This window comes from Camelus bactrianus, chromosome 11 (assembly GCF_048773025.1).
Source record: "Camelus bactrianus isolate YW-2024 breed Bactrian camel chromosome 11, ASM4877302v1, whole genome shotgun sequence".
NCBI classification, from domain to species: domain Eukaryota; kingdom Metazoa; phylum Chordata; class Mammalia; order Artiodactyla; family Camelidae; genus Camelus; species Camelus bactrianus.
The window spans coordinates 22913930-22941615 of NC_133549.1; the positions used below are offsets into that span (position 1 = coordinate 22913930).

General features: G+C 57.4%; 2 protein-coding genes across 10 annotated transcripts in view; one reads left to right on the plus strand and one right to left on the minus strand.

The window, feature by feature from the left end:
- Positions 1–22384, plus strand: part of FAM53B (family with sequence similarity 53 member B) — a 110542-nt gene extending 88158 nt beyond the window's left edge. For all 4 annotated transcript variants that reach the window (XM_074373429.1, XM_074373428.1, XM_074373430.1 and 1 more), the window contains one exon: positions 18273–22384. In XM_074373429.1, the coding sequence (XP_074229530.1) occupies positions 18273–18635 (363 nt within the window). In that variant the 3' untranslated portion in view covers positions 18636–22384. The remainder of the gene's footprint in view (positions 1–18272) is intronic.
- Positions 22385–25775: 3391 nt separating this feature from the next.
- Positions 25776–27686, minus strand: part of LHPP (phospholysine phosphohistidine inorganic pyrophosphate phosphatase) — a 126877-nt gene continuing 124966 nt past the window's right edge. For 3 of the 6 annotated variants that reach the window (XR_012510075.1, XM_074373433.1, XM_010952856.3), the window contains one exon: positions 25776–27136. Coding sequence is in view for 2 of the 6 variants with exons in the window: in XM_010952856.3 (XP_010951158.2) it covers positions 27040–27136 (97 nt within the window). In the remaining 4 variants the exon portion in view is untranslated. The remainder of the gene's footprint in view (positions 27137–27686) is intronic. The other 3 variants (XR_012510074.1, XR_012510073.1, XR_012510072.1) reach the window with 3 other exon arrangements.

Here is a 27686-nt window from a genome sequence, read left to right on the forward strand (position 1 = left end):
TCCTGCCCTCTTAGATCAAATTCCTGGGCTTTGCCAGTCTCTCCAGATGCCCCTTCCCACCGCCATCTGGGAAACCGGCATTCCCAGCCTGTTGGAGCAACCCAGGGAGGTGGCCTCCGGCCTCCCTCTGTGGCAGAAACTTTTGAGTGGTGCATTTCTGAGACGTTCCTGGGGGAGGACCTCGTGCAGCAGCGCGGATACCCGGGTAATCTGGAGAAGGGCTGCTGAATGCCGTGCAGGTCACCCGGAAGTAACGCACATTTCGTTGAAAGAACAGAGTTGCCACCCACATCTTCGTCCATTGCTGTGCTAGGAGCTGTCCTGGAATTCTAAAGGGCACTGGAGAGGGAGGAGCGAGTGCAGGGAGGGTTCCATTTCTGGGGGTTCTGATTTGCCCTCATGGAGCCAGAGCTCCTTGGTTTGCTGGCAGAGCTTCTGAGGGGGTGGGGGCCACTTGGTCGTGCTGTGGTTAGTGGTCGCAGTGTCGGCTGTCTCCGGCTGAGGCTGAGTGTGTGCCACGCGCTTGTGGCTCTGCAAGGTCACTTTCCTTGTCACAGCTTCCCAGGTGAAATAGGCCCAGAGAGGCAGAGTGACTGAGCCCTGGACAAGCAGCTAGAGAGTGGCCAGACCTGGGGCCCTTCTTCCCCCTGACTATGACTGTCTCCAGATTGCTGTCCACTGGGCATCCTGGGTGCAGGCATGGGTGGTAAATTTACCCAGCAATACATCAGCCCAGAGCAGGTCTGTGAAACTGCAGACTGGCCCAGTCCCACCCACACCAGGTTTGCTCTCTCTTCCTGGGCAGGTTTGGAGGCCTTGGATACACGTAAGGAATGCTAGAATGTTCCAGAGACCCGAGGGGCCAGGCTTTTTTGGGCTGATGTCGGAGTGGGTCCTATTTCTTCCAGAGGCCCTCTGCCTCTGAGGATGGGGTGACGGTCTGAAGGGGACCCATCCTCCCAGACTGCCAGCCATCCCTGAAGAGTCCAGCATTCGCAGTCCGGCCTCGTCTTCTGAGCCTTCCGTCTTCACTCCTCCCCAAGAGCAGCCGGGGAGGGACCAGTCTTTTTAATTAGCCTAGTTTGGGAATGGCAGCTCTAAAGCCCTGGGAGGTGAATGCAGCGGCCCTGCTTTTGGAATCTGCTGCCAGTGGACACAATGTAGCTGTAGGAATAAAAAACGAGGGAGAGAAAGGCCCATCAGCTTGGGTTTTTAATTGGCACCATCCTCCCGGCCCTGCGCCCGCCCGCCAGCCCTCCCGGGGCTCTGTTTGGGCGGCCAGGCGCGGGCTTCGAGTGATGGAGCCTTTCACAGCTTCAGACTGATTTAAGTGGCCCTGTATGGATTCCTGCAGCCCTCGCTGGAAGAGCGCGGCGCGATCGCCAGGCTGATAAACCCTGGGAAATTGATCGGCCACCTGCAAGCGGTGAATGGTGATAACCGCCCGGAGCCCTGCAAAGCGGCCGGGCCTCCCGTGGCCCCAGGGTCCTGCTGGAGAGAAAGGATGTTTCTAAAGCTGCAATTAATTTTTTTCCGCCAATCAATTGGAAGTTGCTCCCTTGTTTTCCTGGGTGAGTGGGGTGCTCGGTTCTGTGCTTCTCCGTTAACCTGAGCGCTCCGACCATTGATGTTTTCTCTCGAGAGACAGAGAGAGTGGCTTTCTTTCTCCTCGGCCATCGAGGAAGGGACTTTTTTGTTTGTGTTTTGTGTGTGTCTTTCTCTCTCTTTTTCTTTCTCTAAGATCATCTCAAGCTAATAGTGAGAAAAAAGGCATATGTGAGCGATTCCGCCTCGACAGGTCCCACAATACCTTCAGGAATGTCAATTTTTCTTGCTTTCATGGAAACACTATGAGGTCTCACTTAGAGGGGACAATGGCAGAGATTAAAGAGGGAGGCAACGTGAGGGAAAACGGAGTAGAAAGGCGGTTCAGCCGAGAGCTTTATGCTGCAATTTAAAGGGGTTTATTCTGGATCCCCCCACCCTGCCGGAGTAATTTGGGGGAAAATTCTTGGCTCATATTTAGTTTTGCGGCGAGAACTAATTTAAAGTGCAAAAGAGAGAGAAGGCCACCCTTGTCCCACGTTTCTGTGAGTGCACATTGTGTGTGTGTTTGTGGCAGTACTGACCCAGCAGACTTCAGGGTCCTTGTTCCCTCAGGGGCTTTGCGACCACAGGGCATCAGGGGGCTGGGGTCATGCTGAGGGGGACACCTGCAAGCCTACCTGAGCGCTCGTCTGTTGGTCTGCCAGGGTGGGGCCCCACCCCAGGCCAGTTCTCCTGCAGAGAGGACGTGCCAGCCTTGAGAGGGTGGCATCTGGGACCGTCTGGGCTATGCCGGGCAGCCCTTCTGTCGCAGCAGAATCACTCTGCCCCTCCACCCACCCTTGAAGCTAACCTGCTTTGGCCACAACAGCCAGGAGAGGCGTTGGCATGAGAGGGGTACCTGTCACTGCCGATTTGTCCACATGCGTGGCTCCGGCTTTCATCCCCTCTTGTCTGGAGTCCCAGCCTCGTTAAGATCCCCTGACCTAAAAAAAGAAAGATTCCCTGAGCTGCTTGCACGGCAGATTGCTGCTGAGCCTAGGCAGGGTCAGTGTCCTCGAGGGAGAGAAGAATGACGCTCTGTGTCCCGAGCCCACCCAGCACAACCCCTGGCTGCAGTTGTAGTGACCTGCCAGTAGGGCCCCATGGCTCATTTTCCCTCCAGGTTTCCAGGGTGGTGTGTGTGTGTGCGCGCGCGCAGACAAACACGTTGCACGCACGTTTGCATGCACGTTTGCATGCCTGAGCCATTTTGTTCAGATGGAGAATGGCCTGAGGCTCCCGCTCTCACTTGGTGACCTTGGCAGGCACCTCAGCCTCCCGAGGCCTCGGTTTCCTTATCTGTAAAGTACGAGCACTGGCACTTGCCTCCTCGGGGTTCTGGAGGAGTGAGCAAGGTGCGTGCACATGGTAGGCAGCCAGGTCAGGGGAATGTGTTGTCAGCTCTGGTCTGAATAAGACCCGCCTGTCTGCTTGGCAGACAGAGGGCAGAGAAGGGGCCCTCTTCCTGGGGCCCAGGGGGCAGGGACCCAGTCTGTTGGGGGTGGACTGGCCTCAGGTCTGCTTCTCTCCTAAGGCCATGATGGTGGCTCCCCTAGGGATTTTAGAACCTTATCTCCCAAGGCTCCTGGGGCTCTGGGTGAACCAGGGCTTCAGCCACAGCACAGTGTCCTTATTACAGTAGCCATTTGGAGATGGAAAGTGAGGGACTGGCCCGTGTGTTCTGTGCTTTTTCCAAATCATCGGACATTTTCACAAGAGAGAAGTAGGCTCATTTCCTAACTTGGGGTCAGCCAGTGACGGTCTGAAGCCAAAGGCTTGGGCCCCAGGCCCGGAAGCTGGTTTCCTGGCGGTGGACACTTCCTCTGCCACCTCTGCTCCATCACAGCTCACCTCCTCCGTCTGGACCACGACAACACCAAGGGGTCAGAGTCAAACTGCATGATCATCAGTCACTGTAGGAATTGCAGCATCTTGAAGTGATTGCCGGGTGGCGGAGCTGTGTGCATCTGTGTGTGTGGTGTGCATGCACACACACATGCACGAATTTACATCGAAGAGGAAGAAGGGAGCGAGGGCCAAGCTGAGACCCTCGAGAAGACGCTGGGGATTCTGTGCGCACCGAGGCATTGTCACCGGGCACTGGCTGGTTTTTCTCGTTCTGTCTTGTTGGTTTGTCTCCTCAGAGCTTTCAGCATTTCTCCTGACACATCATTCATCACCTAGGGGTGACTCCAGGGAAAAGTAATATACTCGTGGCCTTTGCCCCTTTCTCCCATCTGGCTGGGGGCCTGGCCCCACGTGGGGTCAGCCTGGGCACACCCTCCCTCTGGCTTCTTGCCGGGCTGTTGCCCTGCTGGCGTTCTGCACGGGGGCGGCCCCCGTCCTTTCCCGCTTTCTCTCCTTCCTGCACTCGGGCACTGGGTCCCGGGGTCAGACTGCCAGGGTCCAGAGCCTCCCCACTTGCTCCTTGTGTGGCCTTGGCTAGTTCCCGAACCTCTAGTGACGACAGTGCCCCACGGCCCCACTTAGGGGACGTTGTGAGGGTTCAGTGGGACAGCCCTGGGAAGCTCCGGGAAAATGCTTAGTGTCCATTAGTCCTTGTATTATCAGAGCCTCATGGCTGCTGGGACATGAGAACGAACCCCTCGAAGTGCCCTGACTTGGTTCCTGGAACAACGCAGCATCCCAGGGGGTGAGACGGGCGGAATTTACAGAAGCTCAGCCTTGTGGGTCGGTTTTCTTTACATGAGGAAATGTCTGGATTTGAGAGTGATTTAGGGCCGCCCCAGCCCCTTCACATTCCTCGGGGCCGTCTTGGAGCCCTGGTTGTCACAAGGGCCTTGGGCCATTGTAGATGGGGGCACTTGAGGGGTAGAAACCAGGTCGGATCTCCACCCCGGGCTCGGGGGTTCCTGGCAGCAGTGAGGTGTGGCGTGACTGACGCGTGCCGGTGCAGACAGCCTAGGTGGAGCCTGGCCCGCCGCCGCCGCCGTGCGTGGGACCTCGGTCTCTGCGTGTCCGTGGAGATGCTGGCAGGGCCTGCCTCTTGGGATTAGATGGTGAGATAACGCAGGTGAGGGACTCACTGAGCGCTGGTCCTGGGCACCTACCTCAAGTGTATTGACTTGGGCTGCAAGGGCTTCTGGGTGCCTCGAGATGTGGGTGCTGTGTTTGCAAATCCTGCCAAGCATTTCTATGGTAATGAACAAAAGGAAAAAATAGAAAAGGAAAAAATAAGCCTATCAGGAAATTCACAGTTATATTGAGGTGTGTCCCTGGGAAAGTCAAAGAAACAGGGACCCACCCCGGCCAACCCTTCCGGAGCCTGCGGTTTGGCCTCCAAGAGGCAAGCGCATGCTGTCGGCACTGAGGCCGCGAGCTGGGCCTTCCACATGCTCCCTCATGAGGTCAGCATCCCGATTCCCTCATGGCTCCGAGCAGAGATGACTTGTCCAGAATTGCTCAGAGCAGCAGACACTGTGCTCCTGTGTCTGTCTGGTAGCAAAGACCGTGTTCCAGACCACACTGTGCTGCTCAGGACGTGCCTCTGCAGTCTCCTTGGCCTCTCTCTCCAGTGTCTTTACAAAAATGTCTCCTAGGTGCCTGCTCTTGGCCTGGAATCTGGACCTCCTGCTGGGGTGGGTTTGGCCTGGTCCTGGTGGGAAATGCTGGGCCCCTCACCCCTGCGACCCAGGAGCCCCTGCACTAGGGGTTCCCTGCCAGGGTGGCCCTGGGCAGCAGAGACTGAGGAGTCGGGCTGGTGGCCATAAGCGTCTAGAGAAGTCCAGTGAGCACCACACAGATGCCTAGATTTCTGCACCCTCTGGTTCCCACAGGTGTCCCCTGTGGTCCCTTACTGCAGCTTGGAGGAACTGGGCTCTGAAAGGGCGTGAGACCTCAGGTCACCCTTGGGACACTGGGCAGAACTGGGACTCCAAGCCAGGGCTCCTGGCCCTCTGCTAGGCTCCCACCCAGCTACCCAGGCACCCTGAGATGCAGGCCCTGCTCTGCCACTGGGGGATTAGGTTGGAGAGACATGAGTGACATGGCTGAGGGGGCAGGCCACCCCATCCTCCAGCTAGGTGAGATAAAGCCCTCAGGAGAGGCAGTCTGCAGGAGCCTCCGGGGCTTAGGAGCACCAGGGCCCCACACAGCGTCCCTAGCACTTAGCTCTGGCTCTGCGGGAGGGACCACGGACCCACAGAGGCAGAATGTGCCCAGGAATGTCCTGCCACACCCGCCGCCAGCGGGCATATCCGTGGCCACCGGCCCTGCCCGGGCACGCAGGGACATGCTGGCCGAGCCCAGCTGGGCTGCCGCCTCTCCTCACCCCCCGAAGGACTCGGTGTCCAGTGCGGGCCAGCGCACGCCTGGGACTTCTGCTCTCACGGACAGCTTCCCGGTGGGACAGCAGTGGGGTAAACGGCTCTCCACTGCTGCTTCTGCCCGGAGCTGCTTGTGGCAACGCCAGCTCTCTCTCTCCATCTTGGTGCAGCTGGACACCAAAGTGGTGTGGAAATCCCGCTGAGCCAGGCCCTTTTCATGATCTCATTTCAGTCCCGTTACAGCCCCGCAGGGGTAGTTTTATTTCTCCATTTTACAGATGAGGAAGGAGAAACTCAGGTTGCATAGGGAGCCCAGGGGAACACCAGCCATAGTGGCAGAGGCGGGATTCCACCTCAAATGGGTCATCACGTTCAACTCTTCATTCAGCCACCCGACCCCGTGCCTCTAGGCATCAGGGAAATGCCCCAGGCAGACTTGTTCCCTAGCCGAGCCCCCCAGAACGCTGCCTGTTAGCCCACAGGTGTGGGGCAGGGCAGGGCTGTGACGGGAGAGAGAGTTTATTGAGGGGGTGATCCTGGCCGAGGGAGAGCATCTCCAGGAGAACTTCGTGCACCTGGGGAGCCTGAGTGGGCGGTGGGGGGGGGGGGTGGTGCAGACAAGACAGGGCAGCCTCATGCAGGACCAACAACTCTCGTTGTTACATGGGCCCAGGACTTTCCCAGGACATGCCTGGTGCTTGGCAGACTAGAGCCCAGAGCCAGGGGCCCACACTCCTTCTGGGGCATCCTGGACACCATACTGTCCTTGGGGCTTGCCTATTGTCTCCCACCTACTGCAAGGTCCTTGGGGACCACCCTGTCTCAGAACAGAGGACAGAGGGAGGCCTCAAAGGGAGCAGGGTCTGCCTAAGCCCCGGAGCTGCACCTAGACTTGGTTTTAATGCTCCAGGCAGGGCTGTATCTCCCACGTGAGCCCAGTGCCTCCCTAAGGGAGTCATTGCCCATGGACCCTTGAACTTGGGCCAAGTCACAGAGCAAGGGAGTGGGGCTTGTGGCTTGTGGCATGCCCGGCTTTGCAGCCAATGAGGAGCCGCTCTGGATTTGGCAGGGGAATGCCTTCCCAGCCCCGATGCCACAGAAGTGAGTGCAGCCAGATATTTTGTACTGGCCCTACTGGGGCCTTTTCCCAGTGGCCCTGCCGTGTCCCTCTCGGGGACCTGGGCAGATCAGGGTGGCTTGTACGTGGTCCAGTCGGTGGGGAGAGGTCCCCTCCCTTGGGGCCTCTAGCCTGCCCTTCCAGTCTGGCTACGTCCCCAGGCGCCGAGCGTGAGGTGAGTGGGCGCTGTCTGGGACTGGCCAGGGAACTGGCTTCCAGGAGTTGAGGGCTGCTGGGATTGTCCTAAGATGGTTGGCATAGGCTCTCTTGGCCTCGGGTTTGCCTGGAGTTCAGTCTGATTGTGGCAAGTTTTATTTGGATTTTCCAGTATTTGGTCTTGGGAGATGGCCGAGGTTCTGAGCAGCAGACATGGGGACGTGCATTTCTTTTCCTCTCCTAGCCCTCTGGAGGGGCTGGTTAGCTGGGAATCCGTGCTAAGTGGCCACTGCTGTGAAGTCCACTCCTCACTGACGTCGGTATGGACACCAGAAGGAGCCTGGTGTGGGATGGACCCCAGCTATGCAGGTGGCCTCTGGGCCCTGTTCAGGCAGTGTCCTCCCTGAAGTCAGGGGCAGGAGCCTGGAGGAGTAGAGCTTGGAAGGAGTGGAATCAAACCAGAGAGGGCGGGAGTGAGGCTAGGGCACCCGGTGGTCCTTTCCAGGAGGAGGGGAGCACTTTGTCAACGGAAAGGGGCAGTAGTGTGTAAGGGACGTGGAGACTTTGCTTCTGGAGTTTTCATTGCTGAGGCCTGTTGGAGCAGATAAATCAGTCAGTTGTGTTTCCGCAATGTTTGCCTGCCTTTCTTTATGATTTATATTTTATTGTGGAGGAGGAGAGAAGCGGCCCCGCTCCCCCCCCCCCACCAAATAGAAAGGAAATCCAGCTGAAACTGACACTTTGAACTTAATCTCTGCTTCTCATCTATTCGCCAGGTGTAGAAATACGATGACAGGTGGAAATGGGGGCTCCGTGTTCACACGCACCAGAATTGCAGACACCTGGCCCGAATGTCTGTCCTTAGCACGGTCGTTACTTTCCCTCGGCACCGAGGCTCTTGCAGACACCAGGGGGCCGTTCCCCCAGACCATTTCTGACAAACAGGTCACCCCCTTCTTGCCCACCGCGGGCCAGCCCCCGCCAGGCCAGCCTCCGCCCAGGGAGCTGTTTTCCAGGGGTGCCCCCCTTCCTGCGTCTGCAAGAGCCCCTACCAGCCCCGCAGAGCCCTGCGTGGTGACCGCCCCGTGCAGATGCCCAGCACGCGTGCGGCCCATTTGCCGGTCAAGGTTGGCCCTTCCCGATGTTTTCACGTCTTGCGCTTGTGTGAAACTCAGACACAATTTGATTATTAAGTGCGGGAACCCAGTAGGATTTTTGTTTTTGTTTTTTTGGTCTGCACAGTTTTGCAAAGTGCCTTTTTTTTTTTTTTTAATGCATAAGCCTTGTTCCTGCCAATAGAGAAGAAGGAAAGTCAAAAAGAACTTTGGTGGAGAAACATTAAAATGATTTAATACGGAGATGGATGCAGAGGCTTCTTTTTTTTTGAAAATATGAGTGACCATTTGAATAAGATTTTTTGGCCTGTGAGTCATCCCTTTCTTCATTCCTTAGTGTCCCTTCCTCTTAAAATAAACACACACATTTTTTTTTGATAGGACATCCACATGTTCAGAAATTAAAACAATATACAGGGATAGGTCCCGTCCCCACCCCTCCTGTCCCCATGCCCTCAGGTTAACTGCTTATTTGTTTCTTGTGATCCTTCTAGAATTCCTTTATGCGAGCACAAACAAACAAAACTGTCATTCTTGTTTCGTTTCCCTGTCTTATACAGGAGATAGCATGCTAATATCTAGCTTTCTGCCCCTTGCTTTCTTAAATAACAGACCCTGGAGGTGTTTCCATGTCAGAGCCAAGCAGCCGCCGCCTTTTTTCCACTGTGGGAGGCTCTGTTGTGCATGTGGCCCCCTTTCTTTCCCGGGCCCCGGCCGGCGGACCCCCGAGCTGGGGACCGGCTTCTTGGCTGTGTACTTTGTTGCTGGTGAGCCCTTCAGGCGTGCAGGTGTATCCTCTGTGGGCACATCCTGCCCCTGGGGTCGCTGGGCTGCAGGTTGTGTAGACTTGTCATCTCAGAGGACGTTGCCCAGGTGACGTGAAGGAGCTGCGCACCCCGACGGATGCTGGAGGTGGTCCGTTTCCCCACCGCCCCCTCAACAGACACTGGTCACACGTGTGGCTTTTGCCAACCGGATAGGTGAAAAATGGTTTCTCTGTGTCATTTTAGTTTGCATTTTTCTCATCATTTGAGCCTCTCTTTTTATAGTTAAAGGTCATTCATATGCCCTCTGCTGTATTCATTTGCCCTTTTAAAAAAATCGAGTTATTGCTCTCTTTCTTGATTGTGTGTTAGAGAGATTAGTTTTTGCCTGTACTGTGAGTTGCAAATGCTTATTTCCAAGTTGTTCTTTGCCTTTGCTTTGGGCATTCTTTAACAGCTTTACTGAGGTGTCATTTATATGCTATACAGTTCACCCATTTGAAGTGAAGAATTTTAGTGGTTTTTGGTATATTCGCAGAATTGTGTAATCATCAACACAATCAATTTTAGAATATTTTCATCCTCCCCCAAAAGAAACCTCATATCCACTGGCAGTCACTGCCCAGCCTCAGCCACCCTCAGCCTCAGGCAGCCACCAATCTACTTTCTGTCCCTCTGGATCTGCCGTTGTGGGTATTTCGTACAAATGGAATCAAACAATACATGGGTCTCTTGCTGACTGGCTTCTTGCACTGAGCAGCATGAAGTGTCCAAGGTTTGTCCGTGCTGTAGCATGGGTAAATACTGCATTCCTTTTTGTGGCCCCAAAATATTCCCTTGTGCAGATAAACCACATTGTATTTATCCGTTTGCTAACTGATGGACATTGGGGTTGTCCCCACTTTTTAGGTACTGTGAACAGTTCACTGCTGTGAACACTGATGTGCGCGTTTTTGTGTGGGTGTGTGGGTTTCCTTTCTCTTGGGCATATACCTACCTAGGTGTGGTATCGCTGGCTCCTGTGATAACTGTGTTCAACATTTTGAGAAACTGCCAGTCTGTTTTCCAGAGCAACTGCACAATTTTACATTCCTGCCAGCACCTTTGGCATTTTTTGACATGTATATATTTTTATCAAACTTATTATTTCTTTTATTGGCTCTGAATTTTGCCTTTTAGAAAGGCCTTTCTGTCCCAAGATTACGGAGGAATTCTCCTGTGTTTCCTTCTAGTGTTTTTATGGTTTTATATTGCAGTATTTTGGTGTATGTGGAGTTTATCCTAATATGATATGAATACGGAGCCAACTTTTTTTTTTTCTTTTTTAATATAGCTACCCATTTGTTTTGATACCAGCTATTGAAAATTCCATCTTTTTCTCTCTGCTTTGAGATTCCACCTTTATCACATGCTGACCTGGGGCTATTTCAGAACATCGCTTTCTATTTCATGAGTCTCTGTGTGTCCTCATATTGTAACACATTCGTAACGATCGAGGTTCTAGAATATGTTTGAGCATCTGGTAGGACTGGTCTCTGTGAACTGTTCTTCACAGAGGCTTCCTGAGTCATCCCAGCTGTTTATTTTTCCATTAAAAACTCGAGAATCAGCTTGTCTTAAGATGGAGGGGGTTGCTGTTGATACTGTAGTTTGGGATCGTGTTAGACTTACAAATTAGCTTGGGGAGAATTCACACCTTTTTGAGGTCGAGTCTTCCTGTCCACGACACAAGGTGTCTTTCTGTCTGTTCTATTGTGTTTTGTAAGGTTTTCTTCCTATCACTTTTGCCAATTCTTACGTTTTTATTTCCAGAGATTTCACCTTTCATGTTGCTGGTATGTCTTTTTGCTCCTGAAAGCAAGTTTTGGGTAAAAAGGACAGCTGGGTATGACCATCTACAGATTCTTTTCCCAAAGCCGAGCCCTCCGACCCCATGGCTGTCAAGTGCTGTGCACAGACAACCGCGGGCACACAATGTGATCCTGAGCATGGTGGGGTGGGTGGGGGCGGAGGGGGAGCTCAGGTTTGCCAAGCACCTCCTTGGGCCTTCTAGGTGCTCTCAACACAGTTAACCCTTCAGACAATTCTGTGACTGGGGCTCTATTTAACCTCGTTGTACAATTGAGACACTGAGGCTCAGAAGTTTCATGATTTGCCAAGGGCCTCCAGAGGACACACCTGAGCTGGGATTCCAGCCCAGGCTTGTCCAGCCTTTTCTAAGCCACTATCCTGCCTGAGGATCAAATGTTCTCCCGAGCATGGCCCAGAAGTCAAGAGGTCTGGTTGCACATCGGCCAGCTGGGTGATTTGGGGCAAGTCTCACGCTCTCTCTTGGCCTCAGTGTGCCCATCTGCAAAGTAAGGCTGTTAGACTGGTTGGTAATTTGTACATTTTTTAAAAACCATTCCCTTTCTCTGGAAGCCAGTATCTGGAACAGAGATATAGAGCTGCTGGCGTGGGGCCGAGAGGGCCCCAGTGCTCTGCAGCCCCGTCTCCTTGTGCCCTGATGGGGCCCTTAGGGCATCCAGCTCCAGGCAGTCAAAAACCAGTGCCCACCATCCCCTCCGGGGCCTCGGGCCCACCTTCAGTGCCCCCAGTCCTGGTGCCGAAGCCACCCCCAGGCACCTCGTGCGTCCCAGCAGCACACTGGCCTTGGCCCCCCGCCAAGGCCCTGTGTGCTTTGGAAAGGTCCCTCGACTTTTGTCAGGCAAAGCATTCTCTTCACGCCAAGCTGAGAGTGAGGTGGTTTCACAAGTCCTGTCCTGAGTGCACTGGCCGGAATGCTCACCGCAGAAACAGAATGTTTGTTTTCCAAGTGTGAGAGTGCCGAGAGGCCCCCTGGTGTCAGCTCCCACACCTTCTGCATTCAGACAGGCCGCCTGTCACCAGGGGGGCTTGGTGCAGAAGCTGCGTTCGCCACAGCATGGCCTGTGGGGCGCTGGTGGCGGTTGGGGGGGCTCTGGGCCACCACGGCCTGCTCTTACCCACAGCACCCAGGACTGCAGGGCCGCGCAGACACACAAGGTGAGCCTCCAGGGCTACCCAGGCGGTCCTTCCTTCCCATCCCGCTGGGCTGCACCAGCACCTTCTGTGCGCCGGCCCCGGGGCCAGGCAGTGGCTGCATGGTCAGGGCCGCGGGGGCCCACATGGTGGGCTCAGGCTGGCTTCTGTGGGGAACGACGCAAAGCTGGGTTTCAGTGGACAAGGGGGAGCCTGCCAGGGGGACGGGTGCTCTGGGAACATCTGTGGCCTCTGCAAGAGTGAGCTGAGGAAACGGCACAGGAAGGCAGGGACTTCCTAGTAACTGCTAGGGCCATCCTTGCACCTCACAGATATTTCCCGCCCTCCCTGAGCTGTTTGGTTCTAGAACCTGTGATCCGGGAAGAGCCCCAAGTGTCCAGGGGCTGAATCGGGGGTGCTCGCTGGGCCCCAGAGGCTCCCTCAAGGCAGCTTCATTTTGTTTTCAGGCCTTGAGCACCCGGCTTCCCTGTCTGGGCTGTATGGCCTGAGGGGGAGGGAAGCGGTCTAGGCCTGAAAGGGCTGCCTCTTGTGGGGTCCAGAGGTCACCAGGTCACAGAAACGGGCTGGGCCTCGACACTGGCCCGCGTGCGCAGGAGGTGGAGCTGGGCTGCTGCCCAGGCGTGGTGATGAGATGCCTGGAGCGAGGGGCCGGCTTCAGCAGGGCTGGAGCAGCAGCCCCGGTGCGGGGCCAGCCTCGCCCACTGCCCTCGACCACTTCCAGCACCTGCCTGACACCAGGCCGACCCACCTTCTGACCCCTCGGGCCCTGGGGCCTCCTATGAGAGACAGTCCAGCCTTCATACAAAATTCAGATTTACCAAAGATGGATTAAAGAGAGGCCCCAAATATGCTGGTGCCTCCTTCTCTTTTCTGAGATAGTTTAAAACAAAACAAAACAAAACACACACACACACACACCCCAACCAAGGAAACCGCATGCCTTGCCGTCTTGGTTGTCTCTGTGCCAACTTCCAGCATAAATGAGACTTAGAAAATTTCCAGGCCGCTAGCCGTTCTCATGGCCTGATGTTTTCTTGATACTTAGAGAATTCTGCTCTCGTGAAACCTTGGGTTTGGGGAGGAAATGCCTCTGCTTAGCCAGAGCCCCAAGCCAAGCAGCTCCCAGCAGAGCGGCTGCAAGACTCCAGAAGCCTGGGCCAGGCGGGGACCTAGTCTGATCATCTGGACTGGCTGGGTGGGTTCCTTTAGGCCCCTCTTCCTACAGGGATTTGGGGTAGTTCCCTAAAAATCTGGAACACAAATAGGTCCATAAAATTGGATTTAAAAGAGGAAAAGCAAATGTGCCAGCCTTGAAGGACAGTCCCGGAAGAGGGAAGTGGGAGGCTCTGTCATACTTTTTGTCTGAGACACGTGCCTTGGGGAGACGTGTTTTGTCCCAGAACGATGCTGAGAGGAAGTGTCATCTGAACACTAAGCTTAGGACATGGGCTGACCAAGGAGAGGTCCCCAGCAGCCACTGCTCCCCAGTAAACACAAGGCAGGCTGGTTCCGACAGGTGGACACCAGCGGGACCTGATGGTCAGCCTCTGACTAGGCCTGGCGTTCCCGTTCTGCAAGGGGCAGCAGTAGTGATGGGCAGTTGTTACAAAGTGCTTTCGCCTCCCGTCTTGGGTCGGAACCACCGACGGGGATCTGGTCCCAGAGATGGGGAGGCTCTTGGGAGAAACCTGTAGGAAGTGAGGGAAGCAGGACAGGGAAGAAGCCCTCAGCCTAACCAGGGGGCGCCCCGCAGTGTGAGGAGCACCTGGGATTTGACCCCCATGCCTGCCGAGGCCTGTGGCGGCTCCAGAACCCGTATCAGCCAGTCCCGGGGGCGGGCTGCCCCCGGGAGGACGGGACAGGGGACTTGTTACAGCCAGAGCTCAGGTCAGGGACGGGCTTCAGTGGAGAGGCCCCAGGACCCCTGCTTCTCATCCATTTTCTCGTGGGACCCTTGCATCAGCCGAGGGAGGCAGCCGGGCCAGCAACAGCTGTTCTGTTTTCCAAGTGAAAGGACTCTGTCAGTGAGCCCAGACTTTGGACCAGTCCCTCTGACCCCAGACCCTGCATCCTGTGCTGCTCCCCGGGGCCACACGCACCACACTCCTGTGGCTTTCCCAGCCTTGGGGGCTGGCGGGGCCCAGGGAGACAGGAATGAGGAAACCAGCCTGTCCTCCTTAGGGTAAGACAGCCAGGAGAAAGGGCACCCCCACAGCCTTGCCCTTGGCCCTGAGCTGCCCCAGGCTGGCACAGGGAGCCCGGGCACTTGGGGAGGAGACAGAACTTGTGGCCAGAGGCTTGGGGGGAGGGTGGTGGTCAGCTTATGCAGAAAGGTAGGGCTGAATCTGTTGAGTTAACATGAGTTTCCTGAGGGGCGATTTGGTTTTCAGCTCGCAGCTAAGGTAGGGGTGCCGTCAGCTGGTGAGGGGCTGTGTCCTCTCTGGCCTCGTCACAGTGTGTGCGCACAGGGCCAGGCCCTCTGGGTGCTCTCAACACCCGGGTCTGATGGGCTTCTGTCTGCAGTGGGGGCTGCACAGAGTTCCACCAAAGGCAGGGACCTTTGTCTCAGTCCCCAGGATCCAACCAGGGGCCTTCCACCCAGAAGGAGGGTATAAAAGCAAATATCTGTTCAGAAAGGCCACACAGAAGCAGGGGCCATTGCTCCTGGCTGTGAAGCCCTGGAGAGACGGGGTGGGTGGGCTGAGACTTAGCTGGCTGGACCTGAGGTCTGGCAGGTCTCATGGAAGCAACTTGACTTTCGGGGGCTCCATTCCAAAGTCACCCCAGACTGTAGGACTGGGGTGCTGAGTGGTATCTCCAGCCACTAGCCTGAGCCCACATGGATGGTCTCCTCAGAGCTTTGTTACCAGGGCAGGCCTGTGCCCAAGTAGGTGGCCCATCTCCGGGCCAGGGCTGGGCCTCAGGAGAACAAGAATTTGGCATAGAGGGACTGTGTCCCGGAGCAAACACTTCACCCTGGAATGATGTGTTCACATAGTGCTTTGAACTTGTTAGCAGCTGTGCCGCTTTCCCTAGACATTTTTGAGGGCGCACGGGCCTCCAGGCCTCCAACAGGCCCGTGCAACATTCTTCTGTGGGAGCTGGGCTTTTTGGGAGTGAGAGCTCCCAGGAGAGGCTGGGCGGGACCCTGCCCCCAGGGCGTGGTGGGCACAAGGCAGCCCTGGATGTTGGCACAGGATGGGCTCACCGGGGATGGCGCCTGGGCAGGCCACACACTGCCCCACTGTGGCCATCACATTCCTCCCTGGCAGGTGAGGCGTGCCACCGGTTGGGACATTCAGCAGGTGGGTCTTGGTTTTCACTGTGGCTGAAACAGCTGAGTTTAGAGTCAACAAAGTTTTCAAGGTGACACTAGCTTTACAGCCCAGGAGCAGGTGCCTTTGAGGACTGTCAGAGGGTCGGGCTCAGTGGCATCCTGGGATTGGCTTGTGACAACATTCACCAACCAGACCTGGCAGCTTCTTGCCCTGCTGCAAAGCAGAAGGGACTCAGTTATTCCAGACAGAGTGGGGGTGACCCAGGTGCCCTAGGCCCACCTCTTATTCGTCAGGTTGGAGGGTCTTGTCTGAAGCTGTCACACCCATGTGTGGCAGAGCCCAGGCCTGTAACAACCTGTCTGGCCTCGGCCCTCTCCAGGGCACACTTGAGGCAAAAGTTACATCTCTGAAAGTTTGCAGCAAACTGGGGTTCCCCACACCCTGCTGCTGGTGTGAGTGATGTTTAACATGAGCAGTGCCCAGACACACACCCGTCACATCTGCCATGAAGTCAGGTGCCCCCACCCCCCTGCACCTTAGTTAATGCACAAGGTTGGGTAGGACGGGAGGTGAACACAGATTCGGGGGCACTTTCTGTTCAGGTTGACCCCAGCACTTCCCACCGTTTTCATGTTGCAGCTCACAGGAGACGGGGACATCTGCTCAGCGTTGTGGCCAGCCCCCAAGGGCGGAGCACGTCAGTATCTTGGCATCACCTGTGAGCCACCTGCACACATCGGGTTTATCCTGGATGTTAGTATTTGTAATAGGAATCACACTGCACTCGCAGAAATCCTTACAAACGCTGCTTCTAAGGGCAAGAAACACTGCCCAGCTGCCAGGGGCTGGGCTCTGCCTCCCTGGGCCTGGTCTGCTGAGGCTGGGGGTCGGCGCCTTTCCCGGGCTGGGCCATCTTCCCTCCTTCTTGTGCCCCTACCTAGTTTTCCTTTTGCCCTGGCTCTGGTCTAGGCCAGTCAGGGGAGAGGCTGGGAGGCAGAGGGGCCTCAGAGACCTTCCCATCACAGGCATCTGGGGCCTCTGCCTGCCCAGCATCAGGTCTGTGTTCTGACCTGGGATCACCCAGGATCTTGGGGGCTGGTTTGCATGAGGAGCTGTCTCCAGCCCTCTGCCGTGGCAGCGGAGGGAATGTGCACTGTGCAGCCTGGGGCCTCAGTGAGCCCCATGGTAGCCCAGCCGGAGGCACCACAGGGGTCCCCGGTCTGGTGAGGCTGAGGCTTGGGCTCCCACCACGGCCTGGGCCAGTATCTCAGGTCTAACTGGTGGCCCAGCCCTTCTCTCCTCAATCCCAGCGCTTTTTCCCAGAGCTCCCCCAGTACCCCAGCCTTCCTTTTTCTGCTAATCAAAAGACTGCAAGACAAGCAAACCCATCAGAACAGTTTCCTCCTGGTGCAGTTAGGAACAGTGAGTGTGTGCACGCAGGACGGCCACCTTCCTCCAGAGAGAGCGCCTCTTATTTTCCATTTGCCAAGCCTGTTTCAGCAGCTTGTTTGCCATGACAGCTGGTGGTCATCTTTATTTCAAAGTGACATACAAACACTCCAGCCTGTGAAAGGACCCGGGGCCCTTGGGACAGGCCTGTGATCTTGGCATTGGCAGGCGTGCGGTGCTCCCCCGTGCCCCCAGCACCCTCCCCAGTCCTGTCCGGGGAAGCAGCCAAAGCTCAGATTCCTCCCTGCTGTCTTTGCCGCGCATCTCTTCTGTCTTGTCCTAGAGAAGGGACTGCATTGCTACCGGTCCTGTCAGGGGTCAGTGGGGCTGGGCCGTGGGCACCCTGTTCGTCATAGTTCTCTGTCCCAATTTTGTGCTCCACTAGGAATGCAGGCCTTTAACTGAACCCGCTTGTGCACAGTGCTGGGCTTGCTCCCTACTATGAGTGGGTGGCCTCAAGCACCCTTGGGTCATGTTCAAGCTGCGCCTGCTGCTTGGACAGGCCCCAGGCTGCCGCCTCCTCCAGGCCGGCCCCACGCAAAGGCAGTGCTTGGCGGGCGGGGAGCTCTTTCCAGCCACGTTCTTTCACTGGGGCCTCCAAGGGGGACAGGCAGGACCATCACTCGCCTGCTAAAGATGAGGCAGTGGAGGCCTAGGGAGGCTGAGGGGTCTGCCTGCGGTCCCAGCTGTGGGCCTGACCTCTCCTCCAGCAGAGCTGCATGTCCCGCTGCCTGCGGGCCTGTTGAGGGCACAGGAGCCCAGGACTTGCATGGAGACCAGCCCACTGGTGGCCGTGATGTGCACCAGATTGGACGTCAGCTCAGCCCTCCTGGCCCATGTCCCTCTTGCCGTTGTGGGGAGAGGGTGACACGGGCACCATGCCCCTTTGTGCAGCAGTGCAGCCTGGCGGTGTTTCCATTTGCGTCAGCAAACCCACGCCTGCAGTGTTCCTTTACTGGCCAGAGTGCCTTCCCTTGTCTGCAGAGACATGCTTTACGGGATCATTATCACAGGGAATTTGGGTCACTCTCTGTTCTTTCAATTTAACGGTGTGGCAGGGAACATTCATGTCTCCGAATTTTTGCGTGTGTCCAAATTGTTTTCTTCTGATAAAAATCCTAGAAGTGAAATTGCCTGATGAAGGAATCAGACCCATTTTCAGCAAGGCTGTGCATGAAGGGCCCTGAGCCTGCCCCCGCAGTGCCCCCAGACCTGGGCACTGCTCACCTTGTGCCGTTTGCCAGTTTGTAAGTGAGTAACTGCATCTTGCGTTTCTGCACTCACATGGTATTTGTTGGCCAGGGGTATTTCTTCGTGAGTGAGTTTCCATTAGCCCCTTTTCCTTGCCTCGATGGTGGAGGAGGCCAGTCTTCCACTGCCTGGTGGTCCCATTGGCAGATAGTTCCAGAGGCCTTGGCCTGGAAGGTGGGGTGCGTAGTCCATGGGTTTCAGGAGGGGAGTGTGACTGTTGGTGACCTGTGTGTCTGTCTCCCCCACAGAACTGTCAGACCTTCAGCAGCCTCAGCTGCCTGAGCGCGGGGATGGAAGACTGCGGCCCCCACAGCCCCTTCGCCCTCCACGCCAGCAGCACCAGGTCCTGGACCACCTTGCTCTCGGCCTCCGGCACAGGGGGCAGGACCCCCGCCGGGACCCCAGTCCCCGAGCCTCTGCCCCCGTCCTCGGACGACCACCTCGCCTGCCGGGAGGAGCTGTGCTGTGAGGAGTCAGGCGGCTGCACCCTGGATGAGGGCTGCGGCAGGCGGGGGGAGCCGGCCACGGCCTGGCGGGACCGCGGGGCCGCCCGGAACAGCCCCTGCTCCCTGGACGGTGAGCTGGACATTGAGCAGATAGAGAACAACTGAGGGGCCGCGGGCCCTGGTCGGGGGCGGGTTGGGGGTGTGTGTTAGAATCGGCAGGCCTCCCTCCGGGCACATGGCGAGCCCTCGCAGGGGAGCCCCACTCCTGGGCCCGATCAAAGCTTCCTGGAAGACACTGGGCCAGGGAGCGAGCCCATGGCCTCCCGAAAACGCTGTCCTGCCCGCGGGGTCCTGGCCCAGTGCCAGCCCCCTGGCCAGGCCACGCAGTGGGGCGCCTCAGCCTCTCACCAGCACGGCAGCCACGGTCCACGGAACTGCTGTAGCCGAGAGAAGCTTCTTGGTTTCAGTCTCTTTCCCCCTTTTCTTGTGGGACCTGGGCACAAGCGTCCCAGCCGGCCCCGCTGGGCAGTCCCGTGCGCTTCTAGCAGGGCTGGCCGGCTCCGTGTGCTCACTCCCAGCTGGGGCTTCCTCCTGGGCTCAGGTCCATCCAGTGGTGTCAAGGCCCTCCTTGGCCTCCTGCTCAGGTTCAGTGCTGGGGAGTTGGCCCCGCAGCTTCCTTCTTCCCTCAGTTGTATTCCGTGCCTTCTCTCCCAGGTCTCCCTGCTTCAGGCTTGGGAAGGGTCGGGAGAGGCTTCCTTCCATAGTAACATCAGAACCATTTGGCCTTAATTCCAAGTGTGGAAGACCGAGGCCCTGGGGTGCCGGGGTGGCCTCCACATCTGGACTCTCTGGCGAGGGTTCAGGGAACAACTTGGGGTGCTCGTTAGAGGCCGTCTAGTTGGGTACAAATTTGGCGGATCTGTTGGCTGAAAAGACAGACCCACCAGCCCCTCCTGTGGTGTGGACGCCTGGCCCCGGGGTGCTCTGCCTCTCTGGGGGCTTCTTTGGCAGGGTTGGCAGCTGGCAGCCATATTCCATGACTAACCTGTCACCGAGCGGTGAGCTTGGTGGATTCAGGTGAGTGGAGAGATGTCCCCGTTAAAGGGTGATCTCTTGAAAACATCCTCAGGAAGCAGTTCTGTGCAGGTGCGCAAGCCCCGGCCCTGCGCATGTTTCTGGGAGGGTGTCTGCTGGCCGCTCTGGGGGTCCCTGCAGGATTCCAGGTATGTTCTCATTGGTGGGGAGTGGTCAGCTGGGGGAGCAGGGGCTTTTAAGGGCTCACACCCTGCCTGGCTCCTTGAACCCCAGCAGACCCCCCAGCATCAACAAGCAGACTCAGCCCCAGAGATTTCACTCCCAGACAGCTCCTCTCCACATGGGCTCTGCTCTCTTGGAATCCGGCTTTTAGCAACTTGACATCTTCCGCGGACAATAGCAATTGGGTCGGCTTATGAGCAAGTGGCCCCTTCTCCCATGAGGCTAAATACAACTGCACTCTCTTGAGTTGGCTGCCTCGTGACAAAGGTCCGGGTCATTTTGCTCTTGCTCATCTCCCATTGGCCGCAAATGCCTCACTGCTGCAGGTTGAGTGCACACGGGTCCCACTTTCCACTAAAGAGAGACCGTATTTGGGAGACTTCACTTAAACTTTCACTTTTTTACATCAAAAGTGTGGTGGCTCAAGTTCTGATTTATAGTTGGCTTTTCTTAAAAATCAGCCATTAGATGCTTGCAGAAAACCCCAACACCACGGCCCCCCGAGATTGTGGTGACAGCCTCAGGTTATAGAGTGTAATGGGTATGGGGTGCTGGGCAGGTCCTACGAAAGGCATGTCCCCTGGGGACCCTGGAGAGCCAAACCAGGGAGCTGGAGGCTCTGGGTGGATAAAGACATCTCACCCAATCCCCACTGATGGGTCATGGAGACCGTGTCTTCTTAGAGCTGATCTGGAGGAGGCTGGGGCAGCTATTGGGTGGCATCCAGCAGCGTATGAATTCAGAGAGCACATGCTGGTACCTCACGGCTTCAGAAAGTGGTGTGGCCCACACCAAGAGTGGCCACGGAGGGACCACGCCCTGGATAGCATCCTTCCTGTGGAAGGAGAGGCAGGGTCCCATCTCCCTCACCCATGGAGAGGGACAGGGGCTGAGCCAGGATGGACCTGGGCCATGGCTCCCAGCAGCCTTTGCTCAGGGCCAGGAGGGGAAGCACATGGTGGTGGGTGTGTGTCACAGGCCTGTGGTCCAGGTGATGCCCTGGGGCCGTGCCAGGCACCTCCAACCAGGCTGGTCCTATTGATCCAGAAACCCAGCCCCAGGGTAAAAAGGATCCCAGCCCAAGGCAGGGTGTGGCTCTTTCCAGCCTCCTCAGGCCTCTCTTGGCTATTCCCGGCCCCACGGTCCCTTCTCAAAAGGAGTGGCCTTCAGGGGGCTTCATGTCTGTCTTTTGATTGAAGAGAGCAGACCCCATCTAGTGCTGCACACGGCCTGAGGCCCAGCTAGGCTCTGCTCCCCTGGCACCAGGACCTCTGGTCTGGGAACTCTTGGAGGGCGGCCCTCTCTGATCCTGTGGGGCTGTCCCAGGGGCAGCAGGCAGGCTGGTGGGCTCACCCTGAGCCTCACTTAAGCTGGAGCCCTGCCTCTTGCAGCTGATGCCCATGAACTCCTGCCTCTGAGAGGAGACTGAGGAAGTTCAGAGCCAGGAGGGAGGGCTGTGCCGGGCTGTCTGCCTGCCCAGGGGCCCTGAAGGACAAGAGCAGGGTTGTGGCTCCAGGAGAGCTGGGTGGGGAGGGGCTCCCTGTCACGCAGCATCCCCGCTCACTCCAGAGGGAGCACCTGCTAAAGCCGCCCGCCTAACAGGCTGCTGCCAGTGGGGGCCGCACCGGGATCAGGGCCGCAGCCTCGCTGTTTACATTACCGCAAACCCTCTTGCCTTACTCGTGGTGGGGACCGGGCCCGGTGCGCGGCCTATAGGCAGACACAACATCCAGGCCACAGGACAGCTTTTCTGATCATATGTACGGATCTTCATTCTCAGAAAGCCTTACTTTTCAACAAAATTTTTGTAATAGGAAAGTTTTGTGAATTTGTACGCCGAAAGAAAATTTAAAGGAGAAGTCCCCGTTAGAAAAACAAACCCAGTGTCTGGATGGGTCTCCAGTGCAGGGGTGGTGTGGGCGTCTCCCCCTCCGGCGGGTGCTGCCTGAGCCCTCAGCACGCCGCACCCTGGGTGTCCTGCCCTGGGCCCAGCCGGCTGGCCTCCAGTCGTGTGCGTCCCAGCCTCGGGGCCGGTCACCTGAACGATGACCGCTTCAGGCTCTACGGCCTGGGGCGCGAGCAGTACCCCTAGCGCTGGGGCGCAGCCCGGCCTGGCAGGGCCTCCGTGTCGACAGCGGTGCCACACCTTGCCACAGCCACACAGTTGGTGAGATCCCTCCCACTGGCGCCAGAGAAAACCATGCTTCTTTAAAAAAAAAAAAAAAGAAAAAGATTTTAAAAAAACACAAAACTCAGACCGCAGCGGAGCTCTTGTAGCCTAGGTAGGATAGTCTGCCCTCCTAGCGTAGTCTCTTTGGCAGATAAATCGTGTTTCAGTGTGGGGGGGGCGACGTCCTGGGGGCGCGGTGGCAGGGAGCTGGCTGCCCTGGGCCCTGTGTGCTTTCCCAGCTGTACCTGGTTGGCTTCGTGGAGCCTGAGGAAGGGTGGGGGCCAGGACTGGCAGCACTGGGCAGTCCCGCCCCCTCCACTGGCTCCGCCCCCTCCACCCGGCTCCGCCCACCTCCGCTCCCGCTCCGCCCACCGCAGCCTGTCCTCCGCGCAGGCCGTGACTGTCTTGCACTAGAGCCGCTCTAGTCTCTCAGGAATTTGCTTGTTACTTTTACTGTGTAAATAAAGCTTCCTGGTTCAGTACCCAACCAATGGGAGCCGGCTGTGTGGTTTCTGTTGAGTGTGGCAGATTGGCGGCCCCCCTCTGCCTGTGGGACCGTTGGCTCTGGGCTGGCCTGGGCCCTCTGTCCCCTCCGAGCCTCAGGGTCGGGTCGGGAAAATGGGCAGCACGGGCTATCAGGAGGCTCAGATGCAGGAGGCTGTGAGCGACTGTGATGGGAGAACCGTGATCTCGGGGTCCCCAGCACCAGGGCAGTCAGCATGTGTTTCGTGTGGAGGTCCCTTCTCCTCACTCCAGCCAGGAGCCAGGGACCCCAGGACAGCAGAGCCGGGACACCTGCTCTGTGTGACTTCTGAGTCAGGAACAGTGGAGGAACCTGCCTGTCCCAAGCCCTCGTGAGGACATCAGCTCAGCCCTCAGCAACACTGAGGCAAGGGCGCCCAGCGGTTTGCCACAGGTCGTGCTGTTACAGAGCGCCTGGCCTGGAGCCCCGCGGGGCCACCTGCCCACCAGGGTAGCTGAGCAGGTGGCACAGGCTGGGACCCCACGCCCCATGGAGGGCAGCATGGCTCAGGCGTGCGCTGCTCGGGCCGAGGGGACAGCAGTGTTCACAGCCCAGCCCAGACTGGGCTCAGGGGCACATGGACCCTGCGCCTGGCCCCCAAGTCAGGGAGCCCTCACTAACCAAGCTCAGGAGACCAGGATTTTTGCGGCCTTGAGGACAGGCTTCGGGAGGCTTACTTAATTTCTGTAACCCAAGGTTGGCGCACATAATCTGACCACAGAGTTTTTGCCTAGAGATCTTAATGGTCCTGAGGATGCCCCTCTGGGAATGAGACTCCAGAGCGCTCAGTCCAGACTCTTCCTGTTTGTTTTCTTTTTCAAACAAAATGGCCCTTGGATGTCTAGTGCACATAGCAGGTGAAGCCAGGCTGCTATGGCTGAAGCTGGGGGGTGGTGAGAGGAGCCCCTACCCCTTCCCCCAGCAGCCTTTCAGCCCCAAGGCCCAGGGGTCCAAGGCCTCATGTCCCCCATGACTGCAGGGGAGGCTCCCACATGCTGCCCACCTGTGGGGAGGACACGGAGTGGCCCCGATGGACCTGCAGCCCTCAGAGTCCCTCACCTGCCCCCACCCAGGTCCCTGGCTGGGCTCAGTCTGGTGCTGGCCCTGTTGTCGGGGTGCGGCCTGGGTAGAGCAGCCCCTCCCCGGCTCAGCTCACCCCGCGGTGTCTCCTCCGTGGCAGAGGGAGGCTGGCGCCTTGAGCCTCTGTGCCTAGTGCCACTGAGGGCCACCTGCATCTGACACGAGCACTGTCTGTGGGCCTCCAAAGCCTCCTCATGTGTAGACAGGACTTGTAACACTCAGGCTTAAATGAAGAGAACAGCTAAAACCCCTAGTACCACACTAGACAGTTCTGTCCAGTGTGTGTCAAAAACATTTATCTTCGTGTGGAAAAAGGGATGAAAGGAAACACTCAAATATTAACAGTGGTCAGGCTCTGACTTTTTGGTTCTTTTTTATAATTTTCTGTTGAATTTCCTACAGTAATACATATTGCTTTTATAATCTTAAAAAAAAATTGAAACTAAAGGAAAAAATGAGATACAAATTGACCCGTCTGTTTATCATCTAAGGCAGGGCAGTTCTGAGTGGGGAAGCTGGAGCTACGGGATAATCACGCTGGGGTGGGAGGTGGCACCGGGGCACAGAGCAGGTACACACATGGGTCCCTCCTCACCTCTGTGCCCCTTCCCTCCTGCCAGCTTCCCTGCGAGGAGCATGAATGGCCCAGCAGGTAGGCGGAGCCTTTGGAGGGACCTTGTTCAACCTGATCTGGAGGGGAGAGAAGCGCTGACGCTGACGCCACCTGGGCGCCGCGGTGGGTGTGCACCTGCTGGGAGGGCTTGGACCCCTCAGCCCAGCTCCCAGCGCCTGTCAGACGGTTGACAGCGTGGACCTCCCTGCGTTCCCATCCCCCAGGTGCCATCCCCTCTCTTCTTGTGGGAGTTTGGGTGGGGCTGCCTTTGCCCTGTCCCGGGGTCAGTCTGGGAATTTCTTGGGACCCAGATGGACTTGGAAGTCACATGGGATGAAAAACTCTTGCTGGATTAACTGAGTTTGATTGGGGTTTTCACGCAGGCTGGTACAATTGTGGACCCTCAAGTTGGAAGATCTGGAGGTAGGAGAGGCCCTTGTGTCCCCAGCCTGCCCTCCTCTCCACCCTGCCCACCCGACCCCTTCTGACAGTGGGTCTGCTGGGTGCCCCCCAAGCCTGGAACGTTCTGCTGGCCGTGTGGCACATCTGGGTGCATCTCCTGACCACAGACAGGTCCTTAGTCCACTGCCTACCCCGAACTCCAGCCCCACCTGTGGTCAGTGGCTCTGTCTGTCCCTGGCCTGAGAACTGTGCCCGCCCTGCTTAGGGGTGTGGAAGGAGGGTCTGCCACAGGCTGGAGCTGGGCAGCTGGAAGGACCCAGGGGTGAGGGAGGTCAGCCTCACTTCTGGGCAGCATGGCCACCCTGGGTGGCAGCAGGACATGGGTCATCATCCCCAGCCAGGTAACAGGGCACCCTGGTGTGGCCTGGTCCCTGACAGCGCTTGGCAAACGCCTGTAGAGGAAAGGGTGAGGTGGTTGAGGTGCAGTAGGGCTGGACCTCAATTCTGAGGAACATTTTGTCTCCAGAGAGAGGATACCAGTGTGCCAGCTCGCCTGGAAAGTCACAGCCACTGGGGCCACCACAGGCCACATCCCCATGGGGGGATTGTGGAAGGGACTAGAAGGGGCATCGGATACAGGGTCAGACCTTGATTCGTGCTTCAGCTCTGCCTTTGCCAGTTGCTGGGCCAAGGCAAGTCACTTTCTCTGCACCTCAGTTTCCTCATCTGTAAAATGGGGCAACAACAGTGTCCATGTCACTGAACCCATAGCTTGGCGGGGGTAGCATGTTCTCTGCCCAAGATAGAGGTTCTGTGCCTGCTGTCCTTCTGACACCGTCTCTGTCCCCACTCCTGGGCAGCAGCCATTAAGGGGAGGCTCCACCTGACCACAGAGAGTGAGACCACCAGCCTCCTTCCTCCAGGGCTGCACCGCCCTGGCTGCAAGCCCCTGCCAAGGACAGCAGGAAGGGGCAGCCCACGAAAAAGGAAAGAAAGGGAAAAGGAAATAAACCAAACAGAAGGCTGCGGCCAGTCCCCACACAGTCACTGCCCTCCGGGCCCCGGTGAGCAGCCGCCCACTGCATGTCTGCTGACCGCCCGGCTGATCGCCTAACGAGCTGCAATTAGGGACTCCATCCAGGAGCAGGCGATTTGCATGTTTTCCAGCTAATAGGCCAAACGTCCCTCCTCCCTTGCAAGCCAATGACACCAGCCTGGTCGGTGGTCCCTCATTTTGATGAAAAGACTCAGCCACCATCATATCTTCCGAATCCTGATTTAATGGTGGCCGGAATGGCGGGCACAGCCTGGGGACAGCACAGCCCCCGCTGGCCCTGGGCTCCTGTTCCAGGGAACTCGGGTTCCGGGTTTAGCTTTTAAATCTTTGTCTGCCTTCATTTAATGGAAATCTTGTATGGAGGACTCAGGACTTCTCTTAGGAGGAGTCTCCCAAGATTTGTCAGTGGCTTCTGCACTGAATTTGGGGAGGAACAGAGCAATCAAGTTATCTGTTCTGCTGACTGATTCTGAAACCTGAAACCTGGGCTGTGAGTGAATTGGGGAAGCCGTGGCTCACCGCCCCGGCCTCAGGGCTGCTCCATGAGGGAAGGTCCACCTGGTCCCCATGGGTCCTCACTTTCCCCGCCTGTTAAACCAAGAGTTTGGGGCAGGTGAGGTGTCTCAGGACCTTGGCCCCCTGATGTTTAGAGGGTCAAGCACATGGCAGGAACAAGGACGGTGCCCCCTCCCACCCCCGTGCAGTCGAAGCCCAAGTCACCGCTGGTCAGGGCAGAGTTTATTACCCGTTAGTGTCCTCCTGCGCACCCTGGGTGTGACACATTCGGAGTTGAGGCTCCAGAAAGTACTCTCTGCCTGCAACCTGGATTCTAGAGGTTACAATTCTTGCTCTGTAGGATGGTGGTCTTCAGAGTGCTCCATTTTGCTCCAGAGGTGACTTGGGATGAGAAAAGGGTGGCTGCATCAGTAGGGGATGCGTGGGGAATGCTGAGTGTCCACTCTGACAGTGGCTGGGGGCCAGGGCCGCTGGGCAGTCCCGGGGAGGCGGGCTCAGCTCTGGGCTGCGAGGACGGTGCACGGGAGGACTCTGCTTTCTCCAAGCACCTCCCTAAAATGCCAGGACGGTCTGATAAGAGGCAGTGGGCAAACACCTGAGTCCAATTCGGTGGAGCATTTAAAGGATCTGGTGGGAATGGAGAGTGAAAAGGCTCAGGGATTCAACAGGTCTGCCCCACCTCCTGACTCCACCAGGGACGCACAGGCAGGGGACAGGCCATCAGGTGGGGATCAAACTCTGCCCAGGCAGCTGGGAGGTGTGACTGGGGCGGGGGGAGGGTCTGCAGAGGGAAGCAGAGGAGGGGCTGGTGGCTCAGGCCCAGGAACAGGGCAGCCCCGAACTGCCTGGCTGGCCCCTTTCACCTGCCTGTCCAGGGCAGGGGACAGGGCCTTGCGTGGTCTGGGCACAGGGAAGGGTGGCAGGAGGCTAGGGGCCCTCCCAGAAGGCCCGTCACTTGTCTGTGTGCTGCAGCAGCAGGTCCACGGCCTCCGCGAGGTTGTCCACGTACCCATCAGCCTTTACTTCTGGATGGTGCTCATCACTGGGCCTGGAGGGCAGGACCACAGGTCAGTCAGTAAGCCCATAGTGACCCATCTGAAGCCGCTGTCTCCCAGCATCTAGCACAGGCCTGGCGTTGCCCTTGGGAAACTTCCAGGCCCCTCGGTGCCCCGTCAGGCAGCCTGGCTTGTGGCCAATGGCTGTCCCACACCCCAGTCCCAGCCACCCTTACTTGGTCCCACACACCTCCCTCCTGACTGTTCCCTCCACCTGGACACCTCCCCTTCTGTTGGAAGCTTGCTCGGAGTCCTGTGGCAGAGTGACCACTGGCCCCTGCCCCGTCCGTGCCACCACATCCTTGATAGTAGGGCTCTGAGCTCAATCCTGCTCTGAGCTTCCTGCCCAGCAGAGGAAGGCTCCTTGCAAAGCTACTCTCTGGCTGGGATTTGAGGGGCTAGAACCTTCCAAATCCCTCATCCATCCCTTCCAGGTATTTCCTGGGATCTGGCTGGATGCTGAGAACAAGGGGAATGAGGCCACACGATACATGCAGGTGCCTGTGAGGTCCATGAAGCGCCAGGGGGACCCCGTGTGGGGGC